The sequence below is a fragment of the Drepanopeziza brunnea genome, assembly GCF_022702325.1.
Source record: "Drepanopeziza brunnea f. sp. 'multigermtubi' strain 214-2 chromosome Unknown ctg1, whole genome shotgun sequence".
Taxonomy (NCBI): Eukaryota; Fungi; Ascomycota; class Leotiomycetes; order Helotiales; family Drepanopezizaceae; genus Drepanopeziza; species Drepanopeziza brunnea.
Genome location: NW_027094064.1, coordinates 3,556,953 through 3,576,417, shown reverse-complemented (window position 1 = coordinate 3,576,417; position 19,465 = coordinate 3,556,953). Strand labels below are relative to the sequence as shown.

Sequence of the window (19,465 nt, the reverse complement as noted above, 5' to 3'; positions counted from 1 at the left end):
TCGATCCCTCTCCTTTCCCTCTCGATATCACCACCATCCTCGCTTGAAACAGCCACCGGAAGCAATGAAATGATATAATGATCTATTCACAACGAACGAGCACATGGGCCGCCATGAACTCTAGCAGTCACTCTCACCATGACTCCGAATCCATTCGTCGAATCTGCTAGGCGGTCCAGGCCAGGGCAGACAGATCCCGTAGTGGCAGTACCCAACTCGGTGTACCGCTCACGTGTCTCTATAGTACATACAGTACGTACAGCGATCGCCCCTTAGAGTCCTACCCGTAGAGTACCACGTTTGGAATAGAAATATTTTTTTTTTTCTTTTTTTCTCCTTTATTTTTCTACTTTTCTTTTTTTGCGTTTCACTGCTGAAACACTGGCGGAGTGGGCCGTCTGTTGAACGGATCAGGCATCGGCGTGCAATCCACGCACCTTCTTCGTTGCGCGAAGATTTCCACTTTCGGAAATCCACCCCTCGAATGAGATGCAGGGCCAAAGCCGAAACTCCACTCGATCTTGGCGGCTGACCCGAACTGCAGCCAGCGTATGGCCTCTCGATCTGGCTCCGATGATTCACTAGCGCCTCGCTTAACTTTTGTTTTTTGGTACGTATTGGAAAGGAGGCGCCTGAGATTCAATCCTGGGGCAGCTGCAGCCTCGTCTTCCGACTTGGAAATTCACCAGGTGGTAGGTAGAGTGGACACTAGTCTAGCGTCTGAGTTATAGTGCAGGCCGTACTTCAGCCCTGTCTCGTTTCCATTCTCGGTAAATTCATCGGTCCCGCTTCACCTTCTCCACACCTGACAGATCGGAACGGGCCGCACCAATCCACACAAAAGCAAAACAAAACAAAACGACAAGTCGCCAACAGAGGCGACGAGAACATCCAGGCATTCAAAGATGGAGACATTCACTGATCAGCAGGTTGACACGTTCATGGCCGACGTGGACGACTACCCTCAGGAGGAAGACTGCGCTCAGATGGACGCGAGCACATCGTCCTATCGCAAGCCAGCGACGCCTGACCATGTAAGCACCAGCTCCAAGGAATCGATCTCGGCCCACCGGGACTTCCCTATCCAACAATTCTACACCTACAAGCACTTCGGGTGCAAGCACGACTACCACCCCGCGCACCACGCCCAGGTGTCGGGCGGCGTCGAACTCTCGGAGCCAGAGCGGAACATCCGCGCCGCGTTTGAGCCATCGACTCTGTATGTCATCAACCCGAGATGGTGTAAGTTCGACCTGGGCCTGCGCGAGCAGAGTTACAACTCCGCCGCGACGCTCCGCTGCGAGAAGATTGACCAGTATGGCAAGTCCGCCGATGCCAAGGGGAAGCTGAAGCAGTACGTCCGCGGCATTGCCGCTGGCCGGATCGCAGCCTTGACGATGTCCCTGGATGAATGTGCGGCTGTCGCCCGTGACCCCTTCGCAGACGAGCTCATGACTTCGATGGAGGGGTTTACTATCAGGGCAGATGAAGATACTATCAGGGCAGATGAAGACGCGGATAAGCTTGCTGACATGATGTCCGCCATGGCGAATATCATTGATGAGCTCGAGCAAGACTTCATGCTGGCTTTCCGCGAGCAGGAGTCGTATGAGAAGGGCTACCGAGATGGTCTTGCTTACCAAGCTCTGATGGAGACGGAATCCTTCGCGGCCCCCACAATGAAGATCCAGAAGCTAGTCCCCCGTGCGTGGTAGATCCGTGATGTTGGGATTGTCTCAAGTGCCTTTGAAGTTTGGCGTGAAGCTAGCACATTACTATATGCAGCTTGGTGGCTTGGGGTGTGATGTCTACTCAGGGTACTTGCAAACAGCATAAGTAAGTACTTCGTGATCATGACTTCAATGAAAAGAATAAAATATAAAGCAGACTTCCGTTCCGCAAATGTGATATCTAAACCGTAAAATACTTGATTGTAAGATACACAAAGCGTGTATCTTACACCCGTATCAACATTCGTGATGTGACGGCAAGAAAAATTACCGCTGCAAAAATCCAAGGACATCAATCCCATCACCCCCCGCCCCCCCTCCCCCCCCCCAAAAAAGGGGATGCGCTGCACAGTCCAAGGCCCAAGGGAATCTAGTCCACCCGTAGAAGAGAATCGCGGGTCACGCATCCAACAGAAAAGGAAGGATATGTGCAGATCGGTGTCGACACATCTGTCTCCGGACTCGAGCTTTGGAGCATCTGGACCAAGAGATGAAGAGGAACTAGTTTTCCATGCCCTTCTCTTCCCAGCGAAATGAAAGGAACCTGCAAGGTGGCCTTCGCACCATGCGAAGCATGGAAGATACAAGATTGCGCTGGTTCATGGTTTGCCTCTACTCGCGCAAGGAGGGAAGAGAAGTGAGGAAAAGGGAAGAAAAGAGAAGAAAAGAAAAGAGATAATAGTAAAGAGGAGCGAAAGTTTTCAAGCCTTCGAACAGCTCGAGGCTGCCTAAGGCAATGATATCATTCCTTTTGCCGTATGCCCTCCGGCCAGTGCGGACAGCATATGACCATCGCAAGCTACTTGCCAGCACCCGAGACTTCTCTAGCCGCACAATAGATAGCGTCCGCAAATCAGGCAAGTTGTAGATCGCAAGTTATGCGTCCCGTGTTCTCCGTCCCGACGAGAATGGGAGTGGGGAGTGGAAGGAATCTTCTCGCCCTGCCCTGCCCTGCCCTGTTCTCGCCACTACGAGACAGGCAGAGGATGAGACGGAGTGTGGGATGAGGAAATAATGTGTGACCGGGAGTTGCTCGCCCGTCCGAGACAAGACCTGACTCACGAGAGGCGTTGAAGAATGAATGCTGTGATAAAATAAACTAGCGAGCGGGAAGATATACCCGAAGCACAATTCAAAGCCGAGAAATAAGGTACAAGTCAAGAGTCAAAGTAGGCCTGAGGCTCCTGTCTCTTCCGTGACCGTTGCGCGCCAGGGATGGGATACAGCCAACTCACTTTTTGCTCCCGGATTGCGTACCGTTACTCCGTGGGTTTGACTGAGACCCAAGAACCCGAAATTGCGGTGAATCTCACTGCAAACGTACCAGACACAAGAACAGGAGCCGTGATCACGGACTGTTCTACTCCAAACGCGACGGGGCGAGTTGAAGAAAACGGGGAAGGTTGGGAGGTTCGTCTGCACCCAAAGAAAAATCCCCTCCCCCAAAATCAAAATGGGGGTATGCTGGCACACGCACACGATCCAAGCCTCGAATTGCCTGGGCATCAGAGGGGGGCAGATGGCCACACTGATCGAGTGAAAGCATGGGGTACATACCAAGGCGCGCTCTCGGTAAAATATGTCTAGCGGAAGTATAGCATGATGCTTGGGGGGTTGAGAGACAACCATATTCACCATATTCACCATCTTCCGGACGCTCCAGGGATTCGATTCTCTCGCGCAGGTAGCCGGTGTGGCACGAAGATCAGGTCAGATGTTGGTTTCCCTCCCGTATGCGGGTGGCCGTGGAGATGTTGTTGCGCTGTCGCCGGTCGGGGTGATGTGGCGGGAACAGAATGGCCGGAGCAGGTAGTATGCGTCGGCTCCTCTTGAGTGTAGAGTGTTGAGTGGGTGTAGAGTGTCTATAGAGTCTTGAGTGTAGAGTCTTGAGTGTAGAGTCTTAAGTGTAGAGTCGTGAGTCGTGAGTCGTGAGTCGTAAGTCGTGAGTCTGAGACTGAGGAGCGAAGAAGAGTCCGACGTCGAGGCCCCATGCCCATGCCGATGCCGAGGTCCCTATGGTGGTTATGTTTAGGGACCAAGCCCGTGCCCGGCCGTACAGGATTAGGTAGCTACTCCGCATGTCCGGCATCCCCTGTCTGCTCCCGAGCAGTGAGCACCTACTACTACGTAGTACTCCATAGGTCCCGGTCCCGGTCCCGGTCCCGGTCCTGGTCCAACTCCTTAACTCCGTCCGGAAGCTGAAGGGCACGCACGGATGCGTGGGCTATTTTTTTCCTGCTTGGCTGACTATTGGATTGGATTGGGAGGTGATTTACGTAGTATTTGGTGGAGCCACGGCGACGGGTGCAGCGAGACGGGCGACGGGCGACGGGCGACGGGCGACGGTGTATGAGACAGAGGTGCCAGAGGTGCCAGTCGTACTTTTGCAAGTAGTCCTTACTGTAGTTGTCCTACCACCACTACGACTACTGTACTACGTACTACGTACAGTATGTACCTCCTCCCTCCTGCTGCTTGGCGTCTGCATGTCCGTCCGCATGCTGCACCTTCTTATCCAGGAGCTCCGTACAGAATCCCTGCTTATTGATGCGAGTCAGGGGTATTCGCCAAGTCACCACCTACCCTTTCAGCTCATGACACGAAGAGGCCCGAGCATAGCAGTAGTGGTAGTGGTAGTGGTAGTGGTAGTGGTAGTAGTAGTGGTAGCAGTATAGGTAGCAGGAGCAGTACGGTAGCAGTAGTAGCAGTAGTAGGTAGTACGTAATAGCAAAGCCAAAGCCACAGTCAGCCACAGCCACAGCCACAGCCAAAGCCAAAGCCCCATGTCCTTCTCTATCCGTAGTGAGGTCGAAGCTACCTACTTACTGTAGGGACGAGACCTACCTCTCGTTCTAAGAGCATCAAGTATCAATTCATTTCATAATGGATTGATCTTTCGTGATCCTCCGCCAATCACTCGGTAATCGCGACGGCGGAATTAATCGATGGGGAGGTGGAGGAGAGTGGAGGAGAGTGGAGGCCGAGTGGGGGCCAAGTGGAGCCAAGGGGAGCAAAAAGTGGAGCGAAAGTGGAGGCCGAGTGGGGTCGTAGTGGGGTCACAGTGGGGCCTGAAGAAGAGTGGACCGTCTTCCGAACTACTACGTAGTACGGTACTAGGTACGACCTACGACCTACGACCTACCTACTAGGGACGACCTACTACGTAGTGGAGGGTGCATGGCCCCCCCCCCCCCCCCCCCCCCCCCCCCCCAGCTCCGCCCCTGAGATTCAGCGCCCCGACCACCTGGATGCGCATCCATACAGAATAGTGTCTCTCTTTCAGGTATCGCGGGGCTCTTGGCTTTGCTTGAAAACCACGACGGATATAGTAGTAGTACCGGTACCGTAGTAGTAGGTACTACCTAGTACCTAGGCAGGAAGGGACCGTATTGAACTACTATCAATCGCTCGAACTACTAATTAACCCAAGGACCGACTGGACAATTAAGGTACAGACCAATGGATGGCTTGACTAGGTAGTCCTTCCATATTTACACCTGATTCATTTCCAATGCACGATTCCAACGCACATGGCATGGCGGCCTGCCACATTTACGGAGTCCAGTAGAATCTTGATCGCCTCCGCTTCCTCCTCCTCCTCCACCATCACCTCCTCCGCCACTATCACCTCCTCCTCCTCCTCGTCCTCCTCCTCCTCCTCCTCCTCCTCGTCGGTCCCCTCCGGCTCTCATCCATCCTCCTCTCCTCCCATCAACACATCTTCGGATTCACCTACCACCTACCACCTACCACCTACCACCTCCCCCCTTCTCCCCTCCCCCCTCTCCCCTCCCCTCCATCAGATGCCTTCATTACCACTCCCCGTCCATCACCCCTAATTTTGGTCGATCAGATCGATTGGACCTTGGCGAGGATTCCCCATTGCATAATTGCATATGAGATACCGATACTGAGAGGACCACGATTTGCATCAACCTGGCTAGTACGTAAGTCAGAAAGTCAAGTTTCATCCTTTTGCATTCATCCTTTCCGGGCGGACTTCCTTACCGCACCCTCGGCCTGCACATCAATTTGAAACGGCGGAAATTTGTTCTTCTCTTGTCTCGCGTTATTGACATCACCGCCCTGTGACGGCCTACATCAATACCGTACCTATCGATATCCGAGATCAGTCATCAGTCAATCCGCCCACGAGCTCTCCATGCGTTGCAGTAACACCCATTCTGACCAAGAGCAGATCAGAGACGAGCACCACATCAGCTGTGTACGACCGGTCCCCCGGCACGACCAAAAACATCCCGCCGAGTCCTCTCCAGTCCGTCCCCATCCCTCTCTATCCGCATCGGCATCGGCATCTGCATCTTCATCTTCCTCTTGATCCTCGTCCTCATCCTATCCGCGTCTGCGGCCGCGTCCTCTCCCGCGAGACATGCATTGAGAGCCACCGACGATCTTGCAACGTGAGCGAACCCCCATTCTGCAGTGCTAGTTTCATACCGCTCCACCAATTCAATCCCCAGGACAAAACCCCATGGCTGACCTTGATCACTTCCACAGACGTCCATGAGATCTTCCAGCCTGCTCTCTTCCCATTGGCCTTTTTTCGCTCAACCAACCGGTATCCGGTCGGAAATAGCAGAGAACCACGACTGACCGACCCTCACTCGGGAGCGGTTTCCCCATCTCGAGAGTCAAAATGGCCACTGCCCATCTCACAATCGTGACCGATGCAACATTACGCGCCAAAAGTTCCCCCAGCTTCTCGAGCGATGGAGTGTCTCTGGGAGGCCGTCGGGGCCCAACATCCCCTCCGTCTTCAATTACGCCGCCTCCAGCCTTCATCGCCGCATCTGCTGCCTCGCAGATTGTGACGAACGACCACGACAGCCATGCCGAATTCTGGCTCGAACAACACGGAAATGAGCCATCGGGAGAGCCTGCCATAGTTGCACCACCCGCTCTGAGCTTGGTGAACATGTTTCTCGATCAGATCCTCTTCACAGTCCTCTCCGTCTCGAAATCAACCTCACTCGCGTCGCTTCGACTGGCCGTCGCGCAAGTCCTGAAACCGAAGCTGGCATATGGAGCCATCGCGGGCGCTGATCAGGAACTACACGAGTACTTGGGTGGCGGTGAGGAAGAGGAGCTGCTCGCATTTCACAATGGCCTCGACGAACCGAGCGGCGACTGGGATTTGGAACTCGTTTGGAAGCGAACACGACTTCGATGTATGGTCTATTCCTCCCTCGGGGATATGGAGGAGGAAGACGAGGACTATTACGCGGAGCGAGAGCATTTAGATGGGTCCCCTCAGGAAGTTGTCTCTCCGGCGGTAGCCATTTTCATGACTTCGATCCTGGAATTCATGGGAGAGCAAGTTTTGGTCGTTGCGGGGCAAGCTGCGTACCATAGGCTAAGAATCAAGATCGAGAAGGAGAAGGATGAGTCGAACCCGTCGGCAGGCATCGCAGATCGAGTCGTAGTGGAGGAGAACGACATGGAACGGGTTGCACTGGATCGAACAATCGGCCGGTTATGGAGAGGCTGGAAGAGGCGAATACGAACCCCGGTGTCTTCCGTCTCGATGACCCATTCGATTTCCCGAGAGTCCTTGCGGACGTTGACTGAAAACCAAGCTGAAATTGCCGTGTGTGGAGACGCAGTCGAGCCGGACTCCTTAGAACCACCTTTGTCTGCGGTGTGCGCTGAAGGGAAATATGCCGCTCTGGTACCTCTTCCGATGAATGACAACGACATCTTAGAGATTGAAATTCCAGGCCTTGCTCGTCAGAGTGATGACGAGGATGGGTCTTCTCCGAGTGAGGATGACGAGGTTCTTCTCCCATCGCGGCCCAAGAGTATGGTGATCTTCACCCACGGCGTGCAAGGACCTTCTGCTTCCAGTTCTGCGCAACCTGAGCGTTCAGCCTCGGATCGGGGGTCGAGAAAGCGCTCAAACTCTCTACCTTCAGCTCTACCGTTACCATTCAGGTTGGTCAAACGCCATAAGCCTTCCGTTGACGTCTCAGCGGAAGACAACCATGCCACAAAAGAATCCCAGCAAGACCCGGGCGAAGCCCCAGAGGAACTCGAAGACACTTCTCCTGAATCTCATGCCGTCAAGGATGTCGTCGATGGTCTTCTCACGGGAGCCGTGGCAATCGGTGCTACTGTCATGGCTGGAGTTGTTGCTGCGGCTCACGGCGAGGTACCTCAAACAGCCCTCGCTGAGTCCGACGAGCATGAGCTGGAAGAAACAGTCACTGAGGAGGCCCAAATTATGACATCGTCGCGTGTCTCCTTCCGTGGCCGGATGACTCCTGAGGCGGGTAAAGAGGCGTCTTCAGGGCGTTCGAGTATTCGATCTGTGAGCGGACATTCTCTCCGACTCATAGATGTCACATCAACGCGGAGTCAAGTCAGTTCGCGGCAGGGCTTTGACGATGCGGCTGATCTCTTAGGCGCTCGACCTGTGGTTATATCTCGGTCAAGCAGTTTTCACTCCGCTGTCAAATATGAAAATCAGATATCACGGATGGATAGTCCGGTGTCCAGATGCTCTAATACCAGTCCAATTACTCGGAATGGGTCATCGCTGAGCTCAAGACGAACGAGAAACAGCGCTGATGATTCAATTTCAGAGGTCGAGGAAGATCACGACCCTGTGTCACCAACTCGGATAGGCCTGGCCGTGGGTGGCCAGAGCATTGATGTTGAAGCCATGCCCAGCTCCGACGAGTACAGTTCTGTAGCTTCTAGCGACACTCGTAGTGTAAAGGAGAATGTTTTGGCGACGGACGGACATTCTCGGTCTGCTCCCCTGTCTACTGTCCCCTACTACCAGCCAGGGCCGCCCCCAGCGGCAGAACACCAAGGATCGAGTCGAGGTCCAGCGAACTACCAACCAGTTCCTCATCCGTCGCATCAACAACAACACTCGCCGAGCAAACCTCAACCTCGACTAACCACAGACCGATCGTCTCCTCCTCGCTCCTCGTATATGGAGCACATCATAAGCAAGGGTTCTCCCACTCATCATACATCACGCTCTGGCTCATCATTCGGCTCGCAGAAATTGAAGCCCATACGCACTTCCGACGACTATGGGCGGAGGTCTGGTGATACCAAAGGACAAAGCTTCGAGCAGCTTATCCAGAGTGACGAAACCATTCAGTATACCCTGACACCGGAAAACATGCGTGCGATTGAGGTATGCCCCCCCCCCCCCCCCCCCCCCCCCCCCCCCCCCCCCCCCCCCCCCCCCCCCCCCCCCCCCCCCCACCGCCGCGGAAGCACGTGTCCGAAATATACTGATTGTAGAACCAGGTTGGCTCACCTATAAGTTTCCTGGATCACAGACCCACGAACGGCCGATCGCCTTCGCTGTCACCTGGCAAACCTTCAGCTGGTTTCAATTCACACCCGCATGTAGACATTGGGAAGTCCTCCACATCGAACAAGTCGGCTCTCACACCTGTATCGAGACTCCAAACCAAGGCGGGGACCAGATTGAGGCCGAACGCCCCACAGCCTCGAGATGCTCGATGTGAGCGAGACTCTATTGGGGACTTCGCCGAATTCATCAGAAGCACTGGTACGTCCTCCCAAAACGCTCGTCAGACTCGAGATAGACCTTCGACAGGTTCGTCTTACATCTCGTGGATTCCTGATGCTAACCTTGTCACTAGGCCCTGCCAATTCGTATGAGCACTTACCCCCCACCAGAGCGGCTTCGACCAAACGTGGTACGAATAGTGTCCCGAGGAATCCCGGCCCAACAGGACCTCCTCGAGCTGGAAGCGCTACCACAATGACACAGCGTAGTGCCACTTCAGCAGGGCGAAGCAAACTTCAAGCCCGTGATGCTGTGATTCCCCGCGGTGAGACTGTCAGCGATTTGATCGATTTCGTGAGATCCGGACCTCAGCTAGAGAAACAAGATCACCGAATACCTCGTACCGTGGCGCCATTCCGCGACACGTTGGACTCGGACCATCTGGTTGGTGCCGTCGGTGGTAAAGCTGTCGATGCCACTCTACCTGATCTGCGGTTCAGCCAAGCATTATCAGTCTCCAGCTCCATGACTTCGCAGAGTGCGCTTCTGGGTGGTTCTCGGAACAAGCCACTACCCTGTCACAGCCCGAGTAACCTTGATGAGGAAGACCCGATGCCGAAGCGCAAAACGCGACGAGTCCGCGATCCGTACTCCCTTGACTTTTCTGATGAAGATGACGACGACCTCCTCTCGAGACCCGCACCAATCAAGGAAGAGAGCTTGGTAGATTTCCTCCGCAACGCGCCCCCGCCCCCGCCACCCAAGCCCGTCCCTGAGCCCGTGTCGGCGCGGCCTAGGTCTAGCAGGACGAATAAGAAGCCTAGCTCCCCAAGCATCATGTCGCGATTCGGTCGTAATGGCTCCATATCTGGCCAAATCTCATTCATAAGACCACAAGGGAACGATTCCGCTTCGTCCCCGGTCACAAAATCTCCCATCACCCCTTTGGATGCGAATTTGAGCCCAATCTCGCCATCGTCCTACGATCAGTCTCGTAAGGGTAGCTACGCCTCGCAGACCGACTATACACGGAACTATACAGCTGCGCAGATGGGTAACCAATCTCGCGAAGCAGTCAACGCGATCAAGCCTCAAAGTAGCGACCCAACCAAGCTCCTCCGCAACGACCCGCTTCGCAGCGCGCAAGCGCAACCAAAGACCTTTGTTCCGACCCTCCAAAAGGAAGAAGCATCCACCTTTCAACGCATATTCGGTCGCAAGAAGTCTGCGCACTAGTCGTTTCCCTCTCCCAATTTCTCTACTCCTCTCTATGGTGTCTCTGCCATGATTGGAGACTTCGCTTGTGGATAGCCATTTACTGTCTTTACTTGGCATCTCCGGTGTCATTGGCTCTCCTTTGCCTGGCAAATGCCACATGTCTGATTTGGTGTTGTTATACTATCGTAGATACCACATAATGTTTTACGCAGCCAATTACGTTGAATGTATGAAGGCCGCCGCGCTCTCTCGAGAATGGGGCGCAAGGCGATAATGTCGTTGGAAAATTCGGGAATGAAGCAGTAGGGTGCGGGATTGTGTATATATAACGGGATTCTGACGGGAGGCTTTTTTACGATTAGTGCCGTCCTCTTGGTGATGTATGAAATTGGATGATGTCTGGTTCTCGTTCTCGTCCTCTCTCGGTTGTTGAGTTGATATGTGGTGATCGACATGTGGTGATGAAGTTTTTTTAAAACTTCTCTTCAGCGCTCTCCCTCCCTCTCTAGCTCTGAATTTTTCGAGCGTTGGAAAGAAAAGCGAATGAGCAGCTAGCTGGCTGGTTGGTAAGATGGATCTCTCTCTCTCTCTCTCTCTCTCTCTCTCTCTCTCTCTCTCTCTCTCTCTCTCTTGTTTCTTTCTTCTTCGCCTTTTGTCTCTGCTTTTTGCTCTTGCCTCTGCCACCAACCCACCCACCCACCTACCCAACCACCCTACCATATATATATATATATATCAACACGAACCGAATCCTCTCTTTTTTTTTTTTTTTTTCCTTGGAAGAATCGCCGATCCCTCGATCCGGTAGGTAGATTGGTAAGTAGGTAGGTAGGTAGATAGATAGATAGGTATATAGGTAGGTAGGTATTTTCATCTGTGTATCAGCTACCTACCTACCTACCTACTCCCCTCTCTCCCTTGAAGGAAGGAAGGAAGGATGGATTAATAGATGGATTAATGGATGGATTAATAGATGGATTAATAGATGGATTAATAGATGGATTAATGGATGGACGTATGGATACCGTTCACCTGCCGGTGATGGTTTATTTAATCGCGAAGCTGTCTGGCTAGTGGAGGAAAGAAGATTGTGTGTGTGTGTGTGTGTGTGTGTGTGTGTTTGGGAAGAGAAAAGAGAAAGCCGGGGGGGGGGGGGGGGGGGGTTCGAAAATGGAATGGGATGGGATGGGATGGAATGGAATGGAATGGGATAGTGCATACTCTGTCTCTTTCTCTCTCTCTCTCTCTCTCTTTCTCTCTTACACTTGGACCTTGGACCTTGGATCAATCGCAAGGAGGGGTTAGTTATCCCTTGCTCATCTGGACAGAGAAAGGGTCTTCTTTTTGGGGGGGGGGGGGGGGGGGGGTATCGTGTTGAGGAGGATTTGCATATCTAGGTAGATGTCTGGGCTTTTTGAAGCTGTGTGTGAATCTCTTTTTTTTTTCTTTCTTTTCTTTTACCCGGCTTGTCAAGTGTTGTGTACGTGTCTGTCTGTACATCTATCTATTGAATTAGTATCTGTCTTTTTACGTGCTTGCTTACTCGCTTACTCGCTCGCTTGCTGCTGCTGTATATATATATATATAAAAAAAAAAGGATCTCCTCCTCTCTCCCTTGCACCTCCTATGACATATACCGGTATACACACACCGGTAGCTATCGTCACAACACGAGCGAATCAATACCGTAATCCCATCGCCTCCCTTCCCTTCTACAGATGCAGCCGTGTCAATCGGTTGCGTGCGGTTTAGTTCCACGTTGTTTTTCAAGGCGGTAGGAAAGACCTTGAGAAGACAAAGGATGGAAGTAATTGATTAATTAACTAACTAACTGTTAACTAACTGTTAACTAAGGGATTGAAAGGAAGAGAGAAGAAAAAAGCTGGTACGTGCAGTGCAATGCGATGCTATTATGGTTTGATAACTTCTCGACTGTCGTTTCATAGACATCTATCTACCGGTACCTATTGCTTTCCCTGTGTCGCTTCGCTGCGCTAGGGAAGGACGTTTGAGGATAAAGGGCGCTGATTGTAGCGCTGGGTTGGTTGGTCGGCCGGCTAGTCGGCTGGCTGGCTGGCTGGCTGGCTGCTACAGCAGCATCTATCTATCAATCTATCTATCTTACAGACGAGCAGCGACAGCGACAGCGAGAGTGAAAGTAACAGCGACAGCGACAGCGCCAATCGCACCTCTCCGCAAGCAATAAACACCCCCGGATACAACAGTCAATCCCCTCCCTCCCTCACCCTGGGGATCTAAACGCAGTCTCGCACGAAATAAAAAAAACCCCAAACCCCAAAAACCAGAAACCCAGCAAGCAGCCCGTCAGTTCGCGAGCCAGCCCTGCGGAAAGCGAAACCCGTCCGGACGGGCGTCCACGCCCGAAACAGTAGCTGGTAGCCTCGTCTTGAGAATTGCCCGCTGTGGCAGCACACGCGGATACGGTGGTTATATGTATGTATGTATATCTCTGTCTCTGTCTCTTTGTCTCTCTCTCTCTCTCTCTGGTGTACCGGTAGTTCTGGTGCTGGGAATGTGGAATGTCTTGACGCGGGCGGCTGGCTCGATGGGTGAATTTGCTGGGCTTGGCTGGGCTGGGCTGGGCTGGGCTGGGCTTGGCTTTCACTTTTTGAGAGAGACTTGTTGGCTTGCTTTCAGTGGGGAGGGGAGGGAAGGAAGGAGTGAATTGGGTGTGTGTGTGGGTGTGAGAGAGAGAGAGAGAGAGAGAGAGAGAGAGAGGTGAAGCGTTAGCTGCGTAACCCACATCGCAACTCCCACATGTGCGCCTTGGAAGCCTCTAAAATCGATCGCACTCGAAAGTCCTACTCTGGGATTTCGTCATCCGCTCGTGACGAGTATTGTCAATCGTAGTTACGGTACGGTTTCGCGGTACCGCTCAAGCGAAGGTGGAAGGAACTGTCTGTCGATCAAAAAAAAAAAAAAAAAAAAAAAAGAATAAATGAAAGAATGAATGAATGAAAGATCGAACGTAATTCCATTTCGAATATTCGTGATCCGAATTTCTGTGATTCCCCATCTCTTTCTTTCTTTCTTTCTTTCTTCCCGACGCAGTCAAAATCCCCAATAATCTAATCCTGAGCTCTAGCCATGTTCTACGCCGATAACCCTACAGCTTCTAGTAGTAGCGTCTACACCTCCTAGCCCGATCGAGCCGATCCGAGAGGCGTAGACAGTATACCAGACGCGTTCACGCACGGAGGTGCAGGTGGTGGAGCTGGTGAGCAGTAGCTTGGCAGATGGAAAAAGGGGGATCGGAAAAAAGAGAACGGGAGGAGGCGTGTGATCGTTTGTTGTTTGTTGCAGAAGAGATTTCCGGATACGGAGCGAGCGGTATCGTGGACGTTTCCTTTCGGAGCTCGGGCATACTAGACGGTGGATGCGGTGAGTCAAGTTGCGAGAGAGGTACCGGTACACCATGTCGTCTCTGGGTGGTGGGCGGAGAGGTGACATGGAGAGATATGTAGTATTTTGGAGCAATCGAGGATTGAATACCGATACTGTGAATGAGACGAAAGCGGTGATAAGTCAAAGATGAGATATATGTATATATATAAGTTTGAAAGCTGAATGAATCAAGCCCTAGACTCTGGTTCCTGGTAGAAGAAACTGAAGAACACATGAATCGATCTTACATGCCTGGTGGTGAGGGGGAAGTAAGTAAATGAACAGATGTTCGGGTATTTTCTGCTGGCCAATGTACCTAGCTACTGGGTAAGAAGAACGACAACGAGGAGTGCAGTATCTATATTTACAAATACTTGTATACAACCAAAATCAATCGATCCCTCGACGCCATGCTGCCATCTCTCGCTTCCTTTTTTTTTTAGAAAAAAAAAAAGAAAAAAGAAGAAACCGGTGCTAGAAGTCCTGTTTTCAATTTCAGGGGCTCAGAACTCGGTTCAGCAGCTTCCCCAACACGCCACGAACTCGTACCGGCTTCTCATGCACGCAGGCGAAGACGACAGCCGTGCTCGCAGCGAAGGCCAGCGTCTCCCGCCACTGGTTCTCCATCAGGTATCGACGCGGGAGCAGCGTAGCCAGGGCGCGCGGGGCCACGAAGAGACCGAGTTCCTTCCTCCGGGCCTCGTTCTCGATCAGCACGCTCCATCCGCAGAGGGCACAGCCGCCGCCTATGCACATCCCACCGTCGATCTGCTGCCGCGCCGAGGTTGAGGTACCGAGGATGCGAGGGCCGACTCGGCAGCGGGTGAAGCAGATGCCGTAGTAGTAGAGCGCTATGAAGGTGCTGAGGAACGCAGACGATCGCGCGGAGGATTTCAATGCATTCTTGAGCCCCTTTGAGGAAGGATTGCGTGCAGTGAGGAGGAGGTTGAGGGGCAGGTATGTGGAGAATGCCCAGGTGAAGGAGCGCACAAAGCGGGAGACGGCGTGATATTCGCAGTTCTTGCCGGTGCCCATATGCACGATCTCGCATGGATAGGGGATGCTTTTGACGGGGTCTCCGTATTCGAGTGGCAACCCATAATCTTTGCACATGCCCTCGAGGAGAGGGGCTTGGCCTGTCTCGAGGCCGTACTTGATTTCGCCGTACCGGACGCGGCGGAGGGCGAGGACAAGACGGTGGTCGACAGCTGCGGCTGACTTGATCCATTTGTTGTATGAACGGGGCAGGCGGTCTGGGTTATATACCCATGCCCACATGATGAGGGCACAAGATGAAGCAAAGATCGCAGGGTCAGCGACTGTTGTGAACAGTTTGTCGGTCTGTCGTCCGTCAGTGAGAAAATTATGAGCTGGCTGGTGTGAGACTTACAGCGTTCCATTGTCCTGTCGCTGTCCTCGCTAATTTCCGTTGGGTCCAGAGCTCTCCCACAAGTACATCAAGGGCTCGGGTCACAGCAAAGAGGGTCAAGTCCATGGTTCGACCAGCAAAATGCGTAGGCCTAGAGACTCTTCCATTCGCAGTCTCGTAGACCACATCCTCGGTGAAGTTATCGCTCTTTTTAGACTGCAGGAGCCTCAAACTAAACCAAGCGGCAATGAAGGAGGAGAGCCATCGTGTGATCCTGAGAGAACTGTTAAAAGACATATTGTCATGCAGATCGGAAATTTAAAGGATATTTTGAGGAAGCAGCGCAAGTGTACGAAAATGGATTTGAGGGATATAATTCTGACTATTGCTTGAGCGAACGAGCCGTCTTTCGAATTCCGCATCAGAAAAGCCAGGGCAGAGCTTACCTTGACTTCTGCAAAGCAGTCAAACTCGTTAAGAATTTGGCACATAGCCTCCGCAGAGGGACCTGAATCTCCCCCGTCAGCATGAGAGGGACGTGGGAGGTATAGTACGGTCACGTGCCTCAAGAAGAGTCGAGCCGCCAACAATTGCAGCGCAGAATGTAGGAAATCGTTGAAGTTCTAGCCCTCCTCTTAAGATATGGAGAAGAGAAGAGAAGAAGTAGTCATGTGGCTTTTCGTCGATAATTTTTCTCCTCCGACTTAGCTGGGTCAGAAGAAGTGTTAGCACTCTTGGTGCAGTACTCGAAGCATAGCCCAGCACGTAGGCTCGGATGACAGGTCTAAGAAGAAGGGGGATCTTCTCCTCCAGAGCTCTACCTCTCGATAGCCTCGCGGTGGTAAGCTGTACGCTCAATGGAGGCAGCTGGACCAACATGTTTATGTTGTGGCGAGCAGATCAGAGCCACGGCCCGATGTCAATTAGATGTGGCCAGCCACTTAACAGGAAAGAATGTCGGACCGATAGATGGCAAGAAGCGAGTCTAGCGGATAGGAGATCAGAGTCTGTTGCCCTCTCTGGGATAGATAGGTGAGGTTCACGTTTTGGTCTGGTCTGGTCTGATGTATTGATGGACGTGTTTACGCGACGTGGAATATCAGCTAGAGATATCCGCCTGCCGAGGTTAGGCGAGTGGGGGGTATATTGGGGGTGGCATGGCATGGACCTGGCTTTGTGAAGTGATACCGCAAGACAGGATGGGAGAATGAATGAATGAATGAATAGGTAAGTTGATCAGTGATGATGATGATGATAATAGTAATAATGATAATAGTGGTAATAATAAGAGAACAAAAACGTTACTCTCGTAGACCAGAGGTCGAAGAAGTGCTGGTCACGCGATGGACCAGGGAGCGTCTCGCGGATAAATATTTTTTTCGACCGGATTAATTATTCTCCGCCCTCCGCCCTCCGCCATCCGATCCCCACTCCCCCCGCCCTCTCAAGCCTCGCACTCCACTTCTGCTCCACCCACTCCACCTCGACCTCCACCGGAGTGAAATCGTTCTGGTTCTGGCATGTGAACAAAACATCGGAATTCGTCAAGTCTATCTTGACTATCTTGTTTATCTTGTCTATCTTGTCTTCGTATCCAATATATTCAGTCTATTCAGCCCGGCCTCCTAGCCCTGTCTAGCCCAGCCCAACCCCAACCCTCAGCTATCGATCCCAACACCAACACCAACACCAACACCAACACCAATCCCGATCCCAATCCCAATACCAAAAATCAAGAGCTCTCGCACCGTGACCGTGTGATCTCCTCTGCTGCTCTCTCTGCCTCGCCTTGCACCGGCCGGTGTTCCTGCCTAAACCCATCGGCGAAGCTACAATAATCGGGATCCCCCATCCCACATCCCCCATCCACAGGCTGATGATGACGACGATGAGATACGGGTAACACTGGACAACGAACCTGAACGGCACTCATGCTCCTGGTTCTTCTCCCATCCCAGTATGGGTTCGTCGAAACCACAGAACCGGGACATGCCTTTCGGTTGTAGGATACCCAACCCTCATTCACTCTCTCTTCTTGCGAGATCTATGCTGACCCATCATTACAGATTCATTCGATGCCGAGTCGCAATTTCCCATTCCCTTGCCTACAGCGCCAGCCCCTGGGCACGCTCTGCTCACCGAGAGTGACTTTATGTATATGGACAGCTTCTTTGCCGGACTTAGCTCGGACCAGTTTGGCTATGAATTCCTCAACGATCAACCTGGCGGCTCCGAGCTGGAACATGCATGGGATGATATACCACCAGACTTTATGGGAACTACCTCTTCGTTCGGTCAGCAGCCTCACATGGGGCCGCACCAGGTACCACCTGATACGAATTACGGAGGTATGAATCCGCCTATGCACACCGGCCCTCCCATAGCATCTTGCACATCCGCGGACGTCTTGGCTGCGGCGTCGGTATTACAAAATGGACCATTGCAAAATGGATCTGCTGGTCGCCCACCTAGTTTGGCTGATGGGGTGTTGCCTGATATATACCATCCAAACGGCCAACCTAGAGCCCAGTCGATGTCACTTTATCCATCTAGGGCGCCAGCAGAATTCCCGCCACGGCCACATGATTACGGGCGAGACAATCTTTACACAGACATGATGTTCGGAGGGCAGCCGGACAGGTCGATGCAGCAGCAGCCAGGATCGTTTCGAAAGGTTGACATCCGTTGGGGGTCAGACGCAGGCTTTAACATCGGTCCAAGTCTCACAAATCCATTCATCCAGGATAACGATGCATCCTCAGGCAACCCCTTCAAGGAAATTGTCGACAACGCACTCTCTTTAAACATACCAAGCAGTGCCGATACTACCCAACCGCCAAGTCCGTTACCCAAAGCTCGAGATAATGACGACGGACAGGATTCTAGGCCTCGAAAAAGAAGAAAGAGTAAATTCAAAGAAGATGAGGAAGAAGAGGAAGAAGAAAATGAGGAAGAGGAGGAGGAGGAGGAGGAGGAAGAAGAAGAAGACGAGGAAGGCGAAGAAGTGCCCGTAGCGAGCAAGAGCGCCAAAAAGCGAAAGTCAGGCAAGAAGGCAGCAACTGAATCTCAACCTCAAGAATCCGAATCGAATCACAAGAGACGCAAGTCCACATCAGTCGCTGCGGCCAAGGCGAGGGAAAACCTCACGGATGACCAGAAGCGGGCGAATCACATTAAGAGTGAGCAAAAACGCAGAACTTTGATACGGGAGGGGTTTGAAGATCTGGGCGAGCTGGTGCCTGGACTTAGGGGCGGCGGATTTAGCAAGAGCGCCGTGCTTGTTATGGCTGCGGAGTGGCTGGAAGATCTACTTAGAGTCAACCAGGTGTTGCAGAATCGGGTTGACCAAATGGAGGGGGGTGACTGCTAGCAGGGATAGGTTCAAAATAATCGAAGGCGAAAAGGCATGCCTCTGGAGTTGAACGGGCCTTTGGGATAGGTTTGGGGGTTGGGTTTATTCTTAGGGTATACAGGACTTTGTCCATTGCTTTGTATTGCATTCGGTATAAATTATTGAGGATGGATGGATATTCGGTCTGGACTGATGGGGCCATGGTAGTACCTGGGGATCAGGTAGAAATGAGTGGAGTTGAGAATGCGGAAGATGCACATATCCCAAACCAATTTGCACATCAGATCTGTCTGCTGGACTTTGCTCACATACTTGTATACACTCAGATTCTTCCGTACGGTTGGGCCTTGGCCGGCTGTCCCTCGGATCTCAGGACTTGCGTCTCTTGTCCTCTCGTACTTTTTCTACTATTCTGCTATTGAGCGTTTTGTGGATCATGGCTAAGACCGGAAACTAATAAAAATGCGGTCACCTAGGTACCTGACTTACTTCCGGCCACTACGCTAATTGGGTGCATCCGTTTAAGCTTAGGCCATAAAGAGACACCAAAAATTTGACTAGAAGCTTATCAATCGTCGGCTCGCTTAGGTAGGCCTCCTTACATATTTTCAGTCTCAATCGGCGTAAGCGATTGCGGATCGGAAGCGAATGCGGATTTTTATACTTACTATCAATTTTTATATATAAACTATAATGCGCAATATCACTTTTCGATTTACAACCACATAATTCCGTTTTACGATTAATTAGAGGCCGAAAATGCATCGATGCGAAAAAGTCTTTCGGGGTTTTTTAAATATAAAAGCTACGCTTAATTAAGTAGTCCTAATGCAATTGAATCTCGAATTTGCTGCAAAATAATAACGAATCGTTAA

General features: G+C 52.1%; 4 protein-coding genes across 4 annotated transcripts; 3 read left to right on the top strand and 1 right to left on the bottom strand.

The window, feature by feature from the left end:
* Positions 1 to 905: 905 nt before the first annotated feature.
* L3040_000575 (uncharacterized protein) lies at positions 906 to 1,715 on the top strand (the record flags this gene model as incomplete). Its single annotated transcript, XM_007288328.2, has 1 exon — positions 906 to 1,715. The coding sequence occupies one exon, from the start codon at positions 906 to 908 to the stop codon at positions 1,713 to 1,715; it is 810 nt and encodes a 269-aa protein (XP_007288390.2).
* A 4,672-nt stretch (positions 1,716 to 6,387) lies between these two features.
* Positions 6,388 to 10,482, top strand: L3040_000574 (uncharacterized protein; the record flags this gene model as incomplete). Its single annotated transcript, XM_007288330.2, has 3 exons — positions 6,388 to 8,901; positions 9,018 to 9,285; positions 9,380 to 10,482. 3 exons carry the CDS (start codon positions 6,388 to 6,390, stop codon positions 10,480 to 10,482), a joined length of 3,885 nt encoding a protein of 1,294 aa, XP_007288392.2.
* Positions 10,483 to 14,364: 3,882 nt separating this feature from the next.
* Positions 14,365 to 16,117, bottom strand: L3040_000573 (uncharacterized protein; the record flags this gene model as incomplete). Its single annotated transcript, XM_066155219.1, has 4 exons — positions 14,365 to 15,210; positions 15,260 to 15,512; positions 15,685 to 15,746; positions 15,803 to 16,117. The coding sequence occupies 4 exons, from the start codon at positions 16,115 to 16,117 to the stop codon at positions 14,365 to 14,367; spliced, it is 1,476 nt and encodes a 491-aa protein (XP_066013259.1).
* A 1,080-nt stretch (positions 16,118 to 17,197) lies between these two features.
* Positions 17,198 to 18,608, top strand: L3040_000572 (uncharacterized protein; the record flags this gene model as incomplete). Its single annotated transcript, XM_007288332.2, has 2 exons — positions 17,198 to 17,240; positions 17,305 to 18,608. The coding sequence occupies 2 exons, from the start codon at positions 17,198 to 17,200 to the stop codon at positions 18,606 to 18,608; spliced, it is 1,347 nt and encodes a 448-aa protein (XP_007288394.1).
* Between the last annotated feature and the right edge of the window lie 857 nt (positions 18,609 to 19,465).